Source organism: Cryptomeria japonica, chromosome 8, assembly GCF_030272615.1.
Source record: "Cryptomeria japonica chromosome 8, Sugi_1.0, whole genome shotgun sequence".
Classification (NCBI taxonomy): Eukaryota; Viridiplantae; Streptophyta; class Pinopsida; order Cupressales; family Cupressaceae; genus Cryptomeria; species Cryptomeria japonica.
In genome coordinates, this window is record NC_081412.1 from 245,126,905 (window position 1) to 245,142,459 (window position 15,555).

At 34.5% G+C, this 15,555-nt stretch overlaps 1 protein-coding gene across 1 annotated transcript in view; it reads left to right on the top strand.

Annotated features, from left to right (window-relative positions):
• The first annotated feature begins 1,109 nt into the window (after positions 1 to 1,109).
• Positions 1,110 to 15,555, top strand: part of LOC131049953 (uncharacterized) — a 245,830-nt gene continuing 231,384 nt past the window's right edge. Inside the window, exons 1-3 of the mRNA XM_057984065.2 lie at positions 1,110 to 1,272; positions 1,460 to 1,623; positions 3,892 to 3,965. Coding sequence (XP_057840048.2) covers positions 1,555 to 1,623; positions 3,892 to 3,965 — 143 coding nt within the window. The 5' untranslated portion in view covers positions 1,110 to 1,272; positions 1,460 to 1,554. The remainder of the gene's footprint in view (positions 1,273 to 1,459; positions 1,624 to 3,891; positions 3,966 to 15,555) is intronic.

The window sequence follows — 15,555 nt, forward strand, 5'->3', positions numbered from 1 at the left end:
CTAAATTTTGAGTGGTTTGAATAGAATTTTTTTTAGAATGGTTTTTGTTTGTCATAACAATTAGAGAAATGAACTCTACGATATATCTCTCAACAAAAATGAGACAAATAGATTTTAGTGGATAGATTTTGAAGCTCCATCTAAAGGTGTTTAAAACGAAATTTGCTATGGTTCTACATGCAATAAGAATGGTTTTGGGCAACAAATTCATGGGGATGACCTATAGGTGGGCACTAGGTAAGTATAAACATTGCCTTAATGTTTGTTGTAGTGATGTTGGGTGTAGGAGGGCCAAAAGATTGTATTCAAGAGGTTGTGAAGACATTGATAAAATTGAAGTTGTGAGGTGGTTTGAAGAAGACTGTGGATAATGTAGTCTTGGGATTGGGTTCCTTCCTGAATAACACACTTAGCCCTTTGTCCACTCTCATTCCAAAAGGTTGTGGGTGCCTTCCATAATTAGAGTGATAGGTGAAAAGGAGGAAAAACATAAGTAAAGGGTGAAATGGGGGCTAGAATTTATGAACTAGCTATTTGCAATATAAATCAGGGATCCAAACTCACATGATGAAGGAGAACCAATAGTTGAAAATGGTGGTAAATTGTATAATCCTAAGTATATAGAATTTTTGAGAAGACAATTTATATAAAAATAAAAAGTAATCAAAATTTTTCTAACTTTCTTATAGAATTGCCATTTTAAACTCTATATATTTTGTTATTACTAATTAATATTATGAAATTTAAATCCCTAATACTTATTTCATCAAGAAAAATATTCTTAAATAATTTTAAAACAGATAATATATAAATTTTTGAAATAGATAAAATAATTTTTTGATACTAATTAATACACTGAAATGAAGTAAATTGAAAAAAACAAAAACAAATTATGGGATCTTTACAATTGCAAGGGTTTCCCCAGGGGTTCTTTTCATCCCTATAAGTGTGAATTTTGAAAAACAATGACATAAACGGGGAAGCTCCATAATGTGGTATCATACGGAATAGACCATAATCATTTGATTTTAATCCTCTCTTGTATTAAATTAAGTTAAGATTATGGCTAGGTATTAAAACAATATTTTCGCTTTCCCTCCAATTCACGATGAACGCATGTGAGGACATGATAACCTAGAGCCGAGCATATTCGCGGGCCAGGGGCATAAAATCGTGGCCTCAAGCATGCGGTCAAAGTTTCATAAAAACGGTTGGTACCACCATTTGTGTGAAGTGCTCTGCAATCGCTTTCCGCAAATACATCCACGCAACGTACACCTTCTTACCCCTCATTAAAATTTCTCATAATTTCCCTCAGCCACTCTGTTGAAATAAATAAAGATAAAGTTTTAACTTAAATGGCGCACTTTTGACTTTGGTCGTTCGGCGAAATGCTTTCCCATCGGTATTTTCTCTAACAAGTTAATTGTCACTGTGAGATGTTTTTAAATACTTGAAGCCCGGTAGGTGCACAGTTCGAAACGCAAGCAAGAAAAAGAAGTAGTTGTTCGATGAGAGTTGCAAGTAACTAATCGCAGAATATTATAGAAAGCCATGGATTCGTTGGCGAAATCTCCCTGTCTTCCCAAGATGTCTGCAATGGCATGTTTCCTGGTGCTTCAGGTTAGTCATTCGTTTTCTTCTTCCAATTTGCTGCATAAGAAAAGGTCTAACGGAAAAAAAGAAAGCAAAAGTACTTTTAGAACCCTATAATTTCGGCTTGTGATTTCAATTCATGCAGGTTACTGCATAATCGTTCCATTTCTCAATCTTTTTGATCTGGAATTCGATATTTAATATCAGTGTATTTTTTAATCGATTCTTTTTCTAAATAAGAATAAGGGAGAAACTTAGAAACCTCATATATAGATGATTGGCAGTGTTTTTTGCATCAAGAACTGTGGAAATACTATGTCTCTCATATTTGCATGTTTGTAATTTAATAATCACCCCTGAATTCTCCACAGATATCTGCAAATTCAACTCGAAAAACCTTTGTACCAATTCTGAATGTTCTAGAAAAAGTATAGGCTAAGTTTTTATGTAAAATATACATACTGTTAATAAAAATTGGTACTTATTAACTTGCTTTTCTGAAACATTAGCATATAATCAAATTCTCTAAAATTGTGACTTCTTAACTGATTTTTCCTCAATATTTTTTAGCCGTAGCATTTCGGTTGTCTTTTTGAACACTTTGGAGTGGTCTTATCTTCTGTCCAATTTTTTTTATGTTTTGAACCGAATTGAGGTTTTTTTCAGTGTATTTTGCTTGGGGTGAGTTAGATAACTTTTATATCGGATCACAAAAGAAAACTTATTTATAATTTTATACAGAAATTGTACAAACCTAACAACGTTTTCTGATTCCTTGCTGAGCTCATTCCCCGATGACATTTTTGAGATGTCGGACAACATTCAGATATCCAGAAAATCATATCTGAAAACCGATCGATCAATTTGCCAAAATAATATTGGAGAAGTTATCAGCTTTGCCAAAGTTTACAAGTATTATTATCAAATTCTACGTTTTCTCTCAATTATTCATCGTTCATATCAAAGTACTATGATTATATATCTTGAAACTTTTGTGTGTCTTTTGGCACATATCAGATCCATTTTAAGATGGATCGGTTCTAGCAGCAGAGTTTCTGGAAAATCTGGCCAAACGAGATAAGTTATAACTATAGTCATATAAGGGAGTTGTATTGGAAACAGGAAATCACTTGAAAAGTGATATCAATTGATTGGCACTTATTTGGAAACTGAACAGAGGCATGGATTTTCTCAGCAGATCCGTTATTTGCTGTGTGATAGGAAGGAGGGCATCATTAGCAAAGATTTATAGGTGGATTGAAGCCCCTTGGGCCTCAGTCATTGATCCTGCAATGACCGTGCTCCCCAATGGGTGTTTGACTGTGAATTTTCATCCTCAGTTAGACAGAGATTTTGTTTGGGCAAATGGTCCATGATTCTTTGGAAAAAAATCTTCATGTGCCCTTGCTGCCCCTTCTTTAAGCCCTTAGATGTGGCTTTTTTGCAGGTTCCTCCTTTGTTTATACTCAATAATCTTCCTCTTGTTTCCTAGAACTGAGGTCTACTGAAGCTTCTAGTGGAGCAGCTTGGGATATTCTTTAAAATGGATCTGGCTTCTGTAGGTTTCAAGGGTCATTTTATTTGAGTGTGTGCAATGATTGATCTCTTCCAACCTCACTAGCATGTCATTCAGATTTTCTCTTCTCATGTACTCACTTAATATAAATAGCAATTGTTGAGGAAACCTGCTGAAATTGAGAACTGAGCTCACCAAGGGTATAGGAACATTCCCTTGCAAAACTGGAAACCTCTAGGAAACCCTATAAAATTGATGAACTCTAGTAGAATAAGAAGCCATAAAAATGAGGACATTACAGTAATGTATCTCTCAATGCATATCTTTCTTGTGTTTGCCATCTCTCCTATATTGTGCACATAATTATTTAGCTTCTTGTTAGGAAAGATCTGCATACTTATCTTTGAATCTTTGCCAACTGTCCACTTTGTTCCATTTATCTTTCGTTTTCCTTCCTGTCCCATTTGCAGCTCTACTGGTTTATATTTGAATTAATTTTTGCTATTACTTTTGCCTTTTTTCTACCTTCTTTTCTGCGATCACCTCTCATCCCACCATATTGTCACAAGCTTTTGTTGAATCTTGTATTAGTATATACAGCTTTAACATAAACATGCTTTCCTTTATTTACGGTTTCCTTCTTTGTTTGATACTTCCTTTCCAATGAGTGTAAATTGATCAGAAGGAAGAGTTTTACATGGTGCTGTTTATGTTAATGCAATTCTTATTTGGCATTCTATGCATATGACAAGCTGGATTTTTTTGTTGCTGGTATGCAGGCAGTAATTTTGATCTCTAATACAAATGGAGATTCACTACACTCACAAATAAAAGCCTCAATTTCTTCTACCTCGTAAGCTATCTATTTTTTCCATGCATTAGTTGTTGGTTCTTTATTGGTGATGTTTCACAACCACAAATTAATATTGTTGAAAATTGCTTGCATTTATTGTGAGGAGGTCTATAAGTTGAATTAGCAGTTTAACATTGTTAAAAATTTATTTGATTATAAACTAGAGGAAAATATTTTACGTTGCTTTGGAGATTTTGTTGTAATATTATTTTAGCATTCACTTGTTAATACAACATTAAGCAGTTATTTAGAAATTAGCTATGTATTTGCTAATAGATAACATCCTAAAATTTGAATATCTGTCTAGTTATGTTAGGGTATTTACATTGGGTAAATCTTGAACTATAGTATTGTGTCTCATGTTGATATGCTTAGTTTCTTCTTTTTAATCATTTAGTGAAACAAAGAAGCATATACATGAAATGGAAAATAATTTTTTTTTTTGATTGGTAAAGGTAGAATATACCTGCATATATTGTATGAATTCTCCATAATTTATGCAAAATTCGTTACAATATTAGTCCATCATAGATTTATCGTTTACACCATATCTATTAAAATAATTTTTATATTTAGTCTATAATGGTCATCTTAGTTGGCATCTTAGTTGTCATCTTAGTTGACGTCTTAGTTCGTTTAGTTTAACTATTGCTTCTTTTATTAGAAGGCATAGTTAGTTATTTAGATTTTTAAGCGTATTTAGCATTTTAGCTTCAGTTTGAAGCTTCTGTTAAACTGTTTGTTCTTTTTAGAACACCGTCATGTAAATCTCTATATATATGTTGTATATTCATGAATCAAATTCATCCAATTAATTTTTCATGGTATCAGAGCGGGTTGATTGGATTTTTTAGGATTTGGCGAATTTTTTAATAAAAATTCATGGAGGCGCTACTTGGATATTATTTCCAGAAAGTTTTTAAGAGTTTTTGGTGAAAATAAATTCCTGGGCAATTTTTTGTGCCTTGGCTACTTGGAAAAATATTCCAGATTTTTTTTAAGTGTTTTTTAATGAAAAAAATCTGATTGCTGACTTTTGTTTGAGGGTTTCTAAGGATTTTTTCAGATTGGTGGCTTTTTTGAAAATATTTCTGGGTCGCGTTTCTTGTCGAACAGGTCTGAAGGAGTTCTTTTGGGTTGGGTTTTTCAAATCGCGAGAGTAAGAGGCGTGTTTCTTTTGCTACTTTTGGGAAGTCTTAGCTCACATTAGGGTTTTTGAAAGCTTTATTTCTGCATGCGATGTCCATTCTTTCCAACTTGCATCTGCTTTTTCCGGTCACTCGCATCTCTGTTTTCTCAGCGACTTCAACTTTTCGTTGCTGCTTGAAGGGTTTTTGTGGCTCTGTTTTTCACGGATTGTGCCGGTTTTTTTTTCCGTTGTGTGTTTTCCTTTTTGCGCCCCTCTCTCTACATGATTTTTGGGATTTTTTTTGTTCAGTGTTTTTTTCCTTCTACCTGCGACCCAAGATATTTGTGCGATGTTTTTTGGCACTGATGGCCCGCAATTTCTGTGTTTCATTTTCACACGTTTTTTTGCACTACTTTGCGATTTTTGTGGCGATGCGATTTGTTTGGATATCGTTTGATTTTTTCTCGACTTGCAGATTTAGGTTTTTCGACAGTGAATTTTTGTTTTTCCTCTGCACGAGTCGGGTTTGGGTCAGATGTTTTTTTTTTATAATTTTTTTTCCAAACAAAAAGATTTTATCTATTTCCGGTTTCATAAGTTTTGTCCCTTAAAAAAAAATATTTTCGGGTTTAATAATTTTTGTCCCTTTAAAATTTTTTTTTCAGGTTTAATAATTTTTGTCCCTTTAAAATTTTTTTTTCGGGTTTAATAATTTTTGTCCCTTAAATTTTTTTTTCGGGTTTTATAATTTTGTCCTTAAAAAATTATTTTTGGGTTTTATAATTTTTGTCCACAAGAAATTATTTTTGGGTTTATATATATTTTTTTTCTCATATAATTATTTGTATGGGATTTTGGATTTTTTCTCTACAAAAAATCATGGGAAGGTTTTGCTTGATTTTTTTCTCAAAAATCACGGAGTATTGTTTTACCGCGTGATGTTTGGTGTTTTGCCGCACGACATTTTAGGGTTTTGTTCGACTTTTCCTCAAAAATTGTGTTGGTTTTTCATGATTTTTTCCTAAAAAAATGTTTGTGGGTTTCATGATTTTGTCCTAAAAAATTGATTGTTGGGTTTTGATCAATTTTTCTCTTCAAAAATCATGCATCATCTGTAATTTGTGATGTTTGCGTGGGATTTTGTTATTTTTGGGTTTTATCGTTTTTTCCACAAAAACGATGATTTGTAACCTCAAATTTCAGGGTTTGATGGTTTTTTGCACAAAAATCGTGGTTTGTTGTAGTCTGTTTTGGGTCGCACGTGGAGTTGTTGGGGCGAACGTCTGCAATTGTGGAATCTTGCAGTTTGTTTTCGAATTGATGGAGTGAACAGTGCTCAATGCTCATGTGCAAAAAGGTTTGCCAATTTTTCCTCAAAATTGTGGTTTTAGGTTCTTTTTCAGCTTAGTATTTTGTTTGTGATGACTCTATAATTTGTGTGTGAGCATTACATCAGGTTGGGGGGCTTTTGGTACTCTTGGTCATCAACATTTTGCAGATCCTGGGAGGGTCTCCACAATAGTAGAGTGTTTTGAAGAGAATGGCCAACCCTCTTTGGGTTTGTGATCAAAAGACCTGCAGTGTCTTTTGTAGGGTATTGAGTATGATGACCATTAGGGAGGCTATTAAAATAATTTTTATATTTATTCTATAATGGTCATCTTAGTTGGCATCTTAGTTGTCATCTTATTTGATGGCCTAGTTCGTTTAGTTTAACTATTGCTTCTTTTATTAGAAGGCATAGTTAGTTATTTAGCTTTTTAAGCATATTTAGTGTTTTAGTTTTAGTTTGTAGCTTCTGTTTAACGGTTTGCTTTTTTAGAACATTGTCATGTAAACCTCTATATATACGTTGTATATTCATGAATAAAATTCACCCAATTAATTTTTCAAAATCCAGTAACCCTTATTGTCAAAAAATATAATAGTTTCAAATGGAGCCCCTATATACCCACAACAATACCAAAATATTTTAATATACAATCATCCGAGGATTCAAATGCCCATCAATACAAAATTTACAGATAATGCATGAAATTCCAAAGTTCTAAGGAGGCATCAATATTTATCAAAAAAAACTACACCTAAATTTCCTTATTGTCCTTGCTATTAATCGTCTTTTGAGAATCTCAACATTTTCATGATTTTGTTCCACATTGGCCTTGTCTCCGATAACATCTTCTCCTTTGGTTATTATAGGTACTCCTTCAAATGACTCCACATGGCTTGCGCTTCGACTCACCTATCCTTCTTGTCACTGGATGCATGCCATAAAAAGAATGGCCGCAACGGAGGGGTAAATTCCTCAACGTGTACATAGTCACCCCCTCGAGCTTTGAAGTCCTCTCTTGGAATAGCAATGGTTGAGTTCTAGAGCACAACACCACCGACCTTTGACGCATTTAGTCATAATCTAATGAGCATCCTCCTTATTCCCAATATATAAACTAATCTAATGGCAATGTCAACATTTTTCCCGTACTTGTATGTTGCAGCCATAAACTTGTCACCCAAAAGCATTTTGATAGTCTGCAAGGACATTGGGTCTTCAATTGAGAAGACATTTCTCAGTCTGTCATCTGTGATTTTTCAAAAAAAAGCTATTTTTTGTTTCCTTGTTGTCAAGCTGAAGTTTGCCTCCATTTCCCTTGCAACTCACCAAATGACAACTCGATTTTGTAGGAAAATAGCAATGAACACCACTGCCTTCATGCTCTTTAATGGTCACCATATATTTGTTTCCAATCTCTCAAAGCACTCGCCAAATCCAACTTCTCTGTCTAATTTATCTCTCGGCTAGGGGATGTACCAACCTGTCATCAATGCGAGTCTCTCTTAGAAGTCTTCCCACCCATTTTGAAATTACATCCGCCACCCCATTACCACTATGATAGGTGTGGGTAATTTTAAAATTTCTAAATGTATGAAGTTTGGCTATGATTAATTTAATATATTTATTTATCTTCCAAATCTAAGATTCTCTATTCACTATTGATTGATGATTTTTTGCAAATACCCTTCTAGATGAAGATTAGAAATTGATAAATAGCTCGCCAAGTTTACGACAAGCCAAGCCACTTTGACCTTGGCCTCATTATTAGTTCTATCTTCCACCTTAGTTCCAATGGCCAAGATGTTTCCCATTCAATCACTAGCCACATAGCCTGCCCCGGAAGGCCCGAGATTTCCTTTCAAAGCTCATCGAAGTTAATGTTGACCCATCCTTCCTCAAGTTTTACCCATTTGACTTTTTTGTCCTTACCAAAAAATAGAAAATAAATTCTTATTGATATATATTTGACCTCAATTGTATCTAGAGGTCTAGCTGTTTATAACAAGTAACATTGATGCATAAAATCCTAAGAAAACTTAAATTTATATCAAGTAATAGTGATGTATAAAATCCTAAGAAAAGTACTTGCGTAGATATCAATTCCATGGTCATATCCATGTTGAAACTAAAACACTGACAAGAGGATCAAGGTGATTACTTATTGAGCAGTGCCTCAAAAATGTAAATTATATTCATTTCATTTAAAGAGCTGGCAAAATTAACTCTAGAAGTTTGATGTTATTAAGGGTTGAGGTATTTAAAGATAATGTTATTTGTGATTAAAGAAAATCTAAATTTCTTTGATAATTCATGGAACCTTTGATCTCTTGAGATATTGAATAATGTTATTATCTTCCTCTTTGTGGTTGATTTTGAGGCCAATGGCAGAGAAATGAGTTTTGAGGCTCATTGCCTATGATCGATGCAAAAGGGAGATGTCGATATTGTGCTTTTTTGTTCATTTTTCATCTTGGGTGAAGTTGCCCAACTCAACCACTGGCTAGTCTTAGATTATTTTTGACCATCATGAGGGTATTTTGTATACGGAAGGTTTAAACAAACCGTTTGGGAAAAAATTGTTGATATTGTTTTTATGCAGAGAGCTGTAACTACAATAGCAGCAAGGGGGGTGATAGCGAGAGCTTTTATGTGAATAATATAACATATAATAGCATATATATGTATCATCGAAAGAGATCAATCTTGAGGCACCTATGCAATCTATGTCATAAAATCAATATGGTTACCTTGAGACCGATATCTCTCAACATCGTTTAGATAGATATATTTAAGATATCTATGCTAGTTTATTCTTAATTTCAAAAACTTGCAAGGTTACCAAAAACAATAAAAAATCTTAGTAGTTAAAGAACCAAAAACCTTAGTAGTTAAAGAGCCAAAGCCATTTATCTCGAGCTGACTTGTTTCTTTTGTTTTGGAAACAATGCAATGCTCATGTGTTCTAGGAGAGTACTTGAAGTTAATGGTGAAGGCAACATGTGGCATGAATGAATGCCATTGTACCACAAATCAATCAAATTTGCAAAATCTCCTATATTATTCACCTTTCTTCAAGAAGCAAGGGCAAGGGTCCCATTGCATTAAGATGCAATATATTTTCGTAATTTCTATTAACCATTTTACTTGAAATGGTATTTGACTTTCTTTGATGATAGTTTTTGAGGAAGCTCATGATTTTTGATGGATTTGACTTTGATGTTAATTAGTTGATTTAATGCAGAGTTCTAGGACTTGCCAGGACCCTGGCGAGTTCGAGGCGGGTGACCTTGGGCAAGTCCCAGGGGCTTGAAACTCGGGCGATTTCGAGTCCGAGTCTTGGGTGAGTTCTAGCTGTTAAGGAATATAGATCAGTTATAGAGAAAAACAATAGTCTTTAATCTCAATGTATATCTAATATTTACTTTCAGATTTTATCACGGTCTTAAGATATTCTTTCTTAAAGATAATCTCAGCTTTGATCTGAGAATACAATAAGAATAATGCTATATAGTAAGGACAGACTTTCACGGTGATCGCTGATATGTATATTTGATTCTGTCAAATAATAACTGATGAATAGATTGATTATCGACTGCTTGCTGTATCATATAATTGCCACGGTTATTGATTATCTTACACAGCAAGCATCAATATCATTGGTTATGTATGTTGGTGAAGGGTTATGTCTACGTAGGGGCATGACCCCTACGTGGCTTTATGCCATGTAGGGTCATGACCCTACGCAACCATAACACTTCACCGCATATTAGTTATGCACCGATATATTTATCGTGCTTGATACTATCGTGCTAAACAATAACTATTCGGCGATAGTGATATCGAACATGTCTTTGATGGTCATCGGATAATACAATAGTCATTGATCTGTCGTAAGGCAGTCATCAATCTTTCATTCAATATATATATATGTATGTGATTATTTGAAATGATATATATATATATATATATATTTCCATTCAAACACACACACACACACACACACACACATATATATATATATATGTATTAGTTTACTTATAATATATTGCTTGCTTCAATCCGAATGAGGCTACATCTTAAACACTAGCGAGTCCCGGGACAGACTTGACTCAGATTCAATGAGTCTTGATGCTTGGTCTCGGCCTGACCCAATTTTTTTTCCCGGGGGCATAGCCCTTGAACGCCCACTTCCAACCCATGGGGAAACATAATTGCATTTCCCCGCACCTCTTCTATCATTGCATTTTTCTCACATCTAACACCTTGTGTAGCTTATCATTGCCACCCCCTCAAACCCATTAGCGCCTCCATTCCATAAACCCCATTAGTGAGTGGGACCTACTTTAGACACCTTTGTAAAAGGGGGTGTAGGCTCCTCTGAGTCATAGATCTCTAGTTATTGTTTTGATATTTGTTTGGAATATTTGATGTCATGTATTCCATATTCCACGAGTTTTGTATGCATTTGACAATATTTGTATATCTAAGTTTGCTATTTCCTTCAACTACAATTTGCATTTATACTTAAGTGATCAATGTATACTTGTGTATGTGCTCAAATTAACTTCTATTTGATGGTGTTATTGTGTCTTTAAGGTTTATTTACTAAAGGGTGCATGAAATAAGTTTTTAATCCTTAAAAATCTATAAATTTCTTGGGTTCTTTACTTTGTTGAGTCTTCTTGTGTTTGCACTAAGTTTTTTTGCCGAGTCTCGAGTTGAGTCACCCTTGCCAAGTTTGAGTCCCGTTTCTATGATTTATCGTTGGTGCTGTTTGTGATCATAATTGATTTTGACATGTCCAACAAAGGTTGAAAATAAGGGCACCATAGTTTTGCATTATATGTTGGATGTTCCAGGCCAATATAAGCTGGAGAATTCAACTTGAAAGCATTGTTTTCAGCCTTTTAGTCTTTGTATAAAGTCCATTGAGCCTTTCCTTCTACGCTTGAAGCCATACATTGTCATTAACCTAAAATGCATGTGGTGTTTAATTGTAATTATGACACTTCTTATATTTGGCATTAGACATCTAGAGAATGATTGCGCACTTGTTGCATGTTTTTCAACTTCCTTTGGAGATGAAGGAATTGTTGCTATGGTATATAGCATAGTTGGCAAACTTGACATGGTAAACTCAAAATTTGTGACTTGGCAAAAACTCGAGAAAAACTTAGCAACTTAAAAAAATTGATTAAATTTCGTTAATTTTTTTTCCTTTGCAAAATTCAATGACAAAATGTATCCAATGACTCTGTAAACAAGTACAAAAAGTAATTTCTATTAAATTTGATTGAGTAAAACATTGCATTATCATGTGAAATCTTGATACAATATATAGTTGACAACTATTATGAATTTATGACAATTGCCTTTGAAAATCATCATCATAATTCGTAAATTACATAATACGACATTTTTCTATGAGGTTCTAATCCTTGCACTCTATTGCGATTCCTTGCTCGACATAGAAGGCTCTGCTTGTGGCTTTGGCTCAACCTCCATTTTGCTATTAGATGGCAATGACTTTACCTATCAATGTCATCCACTGACTATCCAATAGCTCCTATTGTAGCCACATCTACCATTGCTTACCTCTCAAAGTCAAGAATCTTCTTTGTAGTAAATGATGGGGACTCCTCATTTCACCCTATCCAATTGCTCTAAGAATCAATGATATTGAAATCAATGATCTCCTTTTGATTTGTCTTCTACCCTTCTTATGCGAAGTTGAAGTTTGTTTTGTACAAGGACAAAATCATCAAGGCATTTTTGAGTTAGTTTTTTGCTTCTTCATATGAATGCTTAAACAAACTCCAGTTGCACTCACAACAAGATGCACTACAAGATTGACACAAAATGTGGAGGGCCAATTTTTTGAGATTTGGGGTATTTGCACTATAATCTACACACCAAGAACCTACAAAATAAGATATTCAAGAGTTAGTAAGCAAATCATAATTCATGAGTAACTGTAAATTCAAAATTTGTATCTTGAAAGAAGCACGTGATGTAAAGACTCCAATTTTTGTTACTTGTTGATTGAGTGTTTCTTCCTCGAATTGTTAGTGCTAAAGAAAAAAGATTACCCCTACCAATCCTATAATTGTGCAATTTTCTAACAATGAGGTTTCTCACCGCAACCTCAGATGTCATCCTCTCAATGCATGTGTGAAGCCCTCCATAATATATCCATTTGGAATTGCGAAGCTATTTGAATTTAAAAATCAAGGTTGAGGAAGTGCCCCGTTGGATGAATGGGTTGGAGTTGCTTGTTCCACATCCGATCAATGATCTTCCAAATAGTATCAAATTTAAGTTTGTTCCCTTGCAATAATTTTAGATGGACTCTTTGGCCCTATCCATGGCCTCATAAATGTTAACCATTGGGTTTTGATCCTCATCTAGTAAATGCAAAACTCTAACCAACAACTTCGACACCTACGAATACAAACAAATTAAGTTTACAAATTTATAGTGAAAGTAAATACTTTTAAAGTTAAAAAGTAAAATATTCAAAATCAAAGTTTTGAGGTTATCTCAATGATTTGTGTAGCTCTTTGTGAAAAGAGATTATGAAAAACTATTCTTGCAATTCTGTCTCTTTTAGGCTTCTTTGAATATGATAAGTCTAGCCATGCTTGACTCACAAAAAATTGTTTCAAAGAAGTCAACAAACCAATAATGCTTTGCAATGTTAGGAAGTTTGTTATAAACCTTGTGACACTCGATCCCACCAACTCTTTCCCTTTGGTACGATCTATCATCAAATTAAAAGCTCAACGGTGATTATAAACAAATTTTGTTATGCTTCTTGTATCTTCTACTATTGGTCTCACCCAATCAATTTTTCCTATGTCCTCCAAAAGAAGGTCAAGGCAATGTGCTACGCAAGGGGTCCAAAAGAGCGACCGATACTTATCTTGCAGCAATCTCCCAGGTATCACATACGATGCTGCATTGTCATTTACAATTTGCACTACATTCTCTATGCCATCCTCTAAGATAACTTCCTACCACATTAGGCTCAATTTTTTTTGCATTTGTTACTTTGTTAGATGCATTAATTGACTTAAAGTTTTTTACCTCATTGATTGAAACTACCAAAAAGTTGATAAGGGTGTGTTTCTTTCCATTTGTCCACCTGTTTTCACCATTGCTTCTTTTGTTCTTCCACAATTAACTTCGCCTCTTCAATTCCATGCATGAACAACTTCCCTCTTAATTCAATCTAGTTACCAAATTCTCCTACTAAGGGCTGTTCGCCACATTGAAGGGAAGGTTTTTGAAGTAACAAAAATTGGCACATGCCTTGTCTACTTCTAGATGCACCTCCTTGTTCCACCTTGTACCTTCCAATGATAGTTGTGCTCTAGGTATGTTTTTGCATAGTTCTACAAAGTTTCTTGATGGGGAAATAGGGGGATGGTAATGTAGGGGTGGCAATGGGGTGGCACAAATGCATATAGTACTCGAAAAATTAGTTATAACAAGATGATAAGTATAAGAAATGCAAATGAAAGGCATACTATGTAAAGTTCAAACTGATAAACATTAAAAACTTGACAATAATGGATTGAAATTTGAACATTAACAATAGTGGGTAGAGTTTCGGAACTTTGAGAGCAAATGAACAATAAGAATTGGAAATGAAACTTTGGCATATAAAGTAAAGTTTAAACTTTTAAACATAGAAAAAATGTTAATGATTGCATTGAACAATAACAATGGTGGGTGTAGGTTTGGGGTCAAGGGGAAGTGCCCCCTGTGGGTGTTTGGTGGTAGAGACTCCCACGGGTTGAAGGTCAGTGCCCCTTGCAAGGTTCGGGGACAATGCCCTTGATGTGCTCTATTTCGCAATATAGGGCGAGGTTGAGGTGTTTAGCCCTTGCTAACCAATCAACACAAATAAGGCCACAAAAACCTCACAAACCTTCATGATGAATGTTATTTTCCTTGTTTTCACATGGAGTTTTTGATATTGGGCTGTAGGAGACGCTTGGGATGGTTAGGGGACTCTTGGGATCCCCTCGAATCTATTGGCATCCCCGACATCTTGGTGGTGTGGTGTTGGGATGTTTCCACCAAGTCCCTGCGTCTCGAAAACGTGGGGAATTTGGGGGATGGGGACGCGTCCTCGTGGAAAATTGTGTTTTTGGGTACAAAAAGCTATGTGGTGTTCATGTATGGGCTCTACTCAAAGTGGATGAAATGGATGCCAATGTGCTTCATATGCATGGACCACAAATGGAGCCCACTATGCCTTTGAATAATGTATCTTCATTTGTTTCTGCTTGCAATTGAGGACCATGAGCATTAGCTATGGATGTTGCTATCGTTGCTCTTGTCTTCTCCCTTTGTAGTTTTTTCTCTTTGGTTGATGCCATGTGTACATTCATATCTTGTTTTTTTCTCTTTTGTGGTTTTGTTATAGGACTTGGCATCATAATGAGCAATGCTTATAAGATGGTATTTGAGGTGATTGATAACTTCATGATATAGGTTTTGACATCTTATGCAAATGATTGTCCGAGGTGTTGGTCCCTATATGACAAATTTCCAAGTGGGGTCTTTAGCTCCAAGGGAATGAGTTCTTGTAACTAACATTGATTGGGCTGATCCTTAGCCTGATGCGGAGTGGGGACTGATCCAAAGGCCAAGGGTTCTCTATTTGTTATTGTATCTAATCTACAAGTATAAAGTATAACATTTTAATTTTTCAAGACAAAAAAAATAGCCTAAATTCAACATAAATTACTATAAATCAGCATAAATTAGTATAAATCAACATAAATTAATATAAATCAGTATGAGTTCAATATAAATTGATGATTTATTCCCCAAAAAAGGTATAAATAAAGAAAGTAATTTGTTTATAGAAAACAGTGATTTCATTTAAAATTAGTATAAATGAACAAAAAATGTACATAATCCAACTTTTAGGAAGTAAAATTGTAACTGTGACTAAATACTTTGAAATTATGATTTGTTTACAATGTATGTGCTAGATTTTAGCAGCTAAAATTAATATAAATGCTTGTAAAAAAAGAATTTACTAACATGCTTTTGAAATTCTTCGAATCTGCCCTTCAAATTTGCATAAAAATCCTTGCAATTAGCTCAAATTA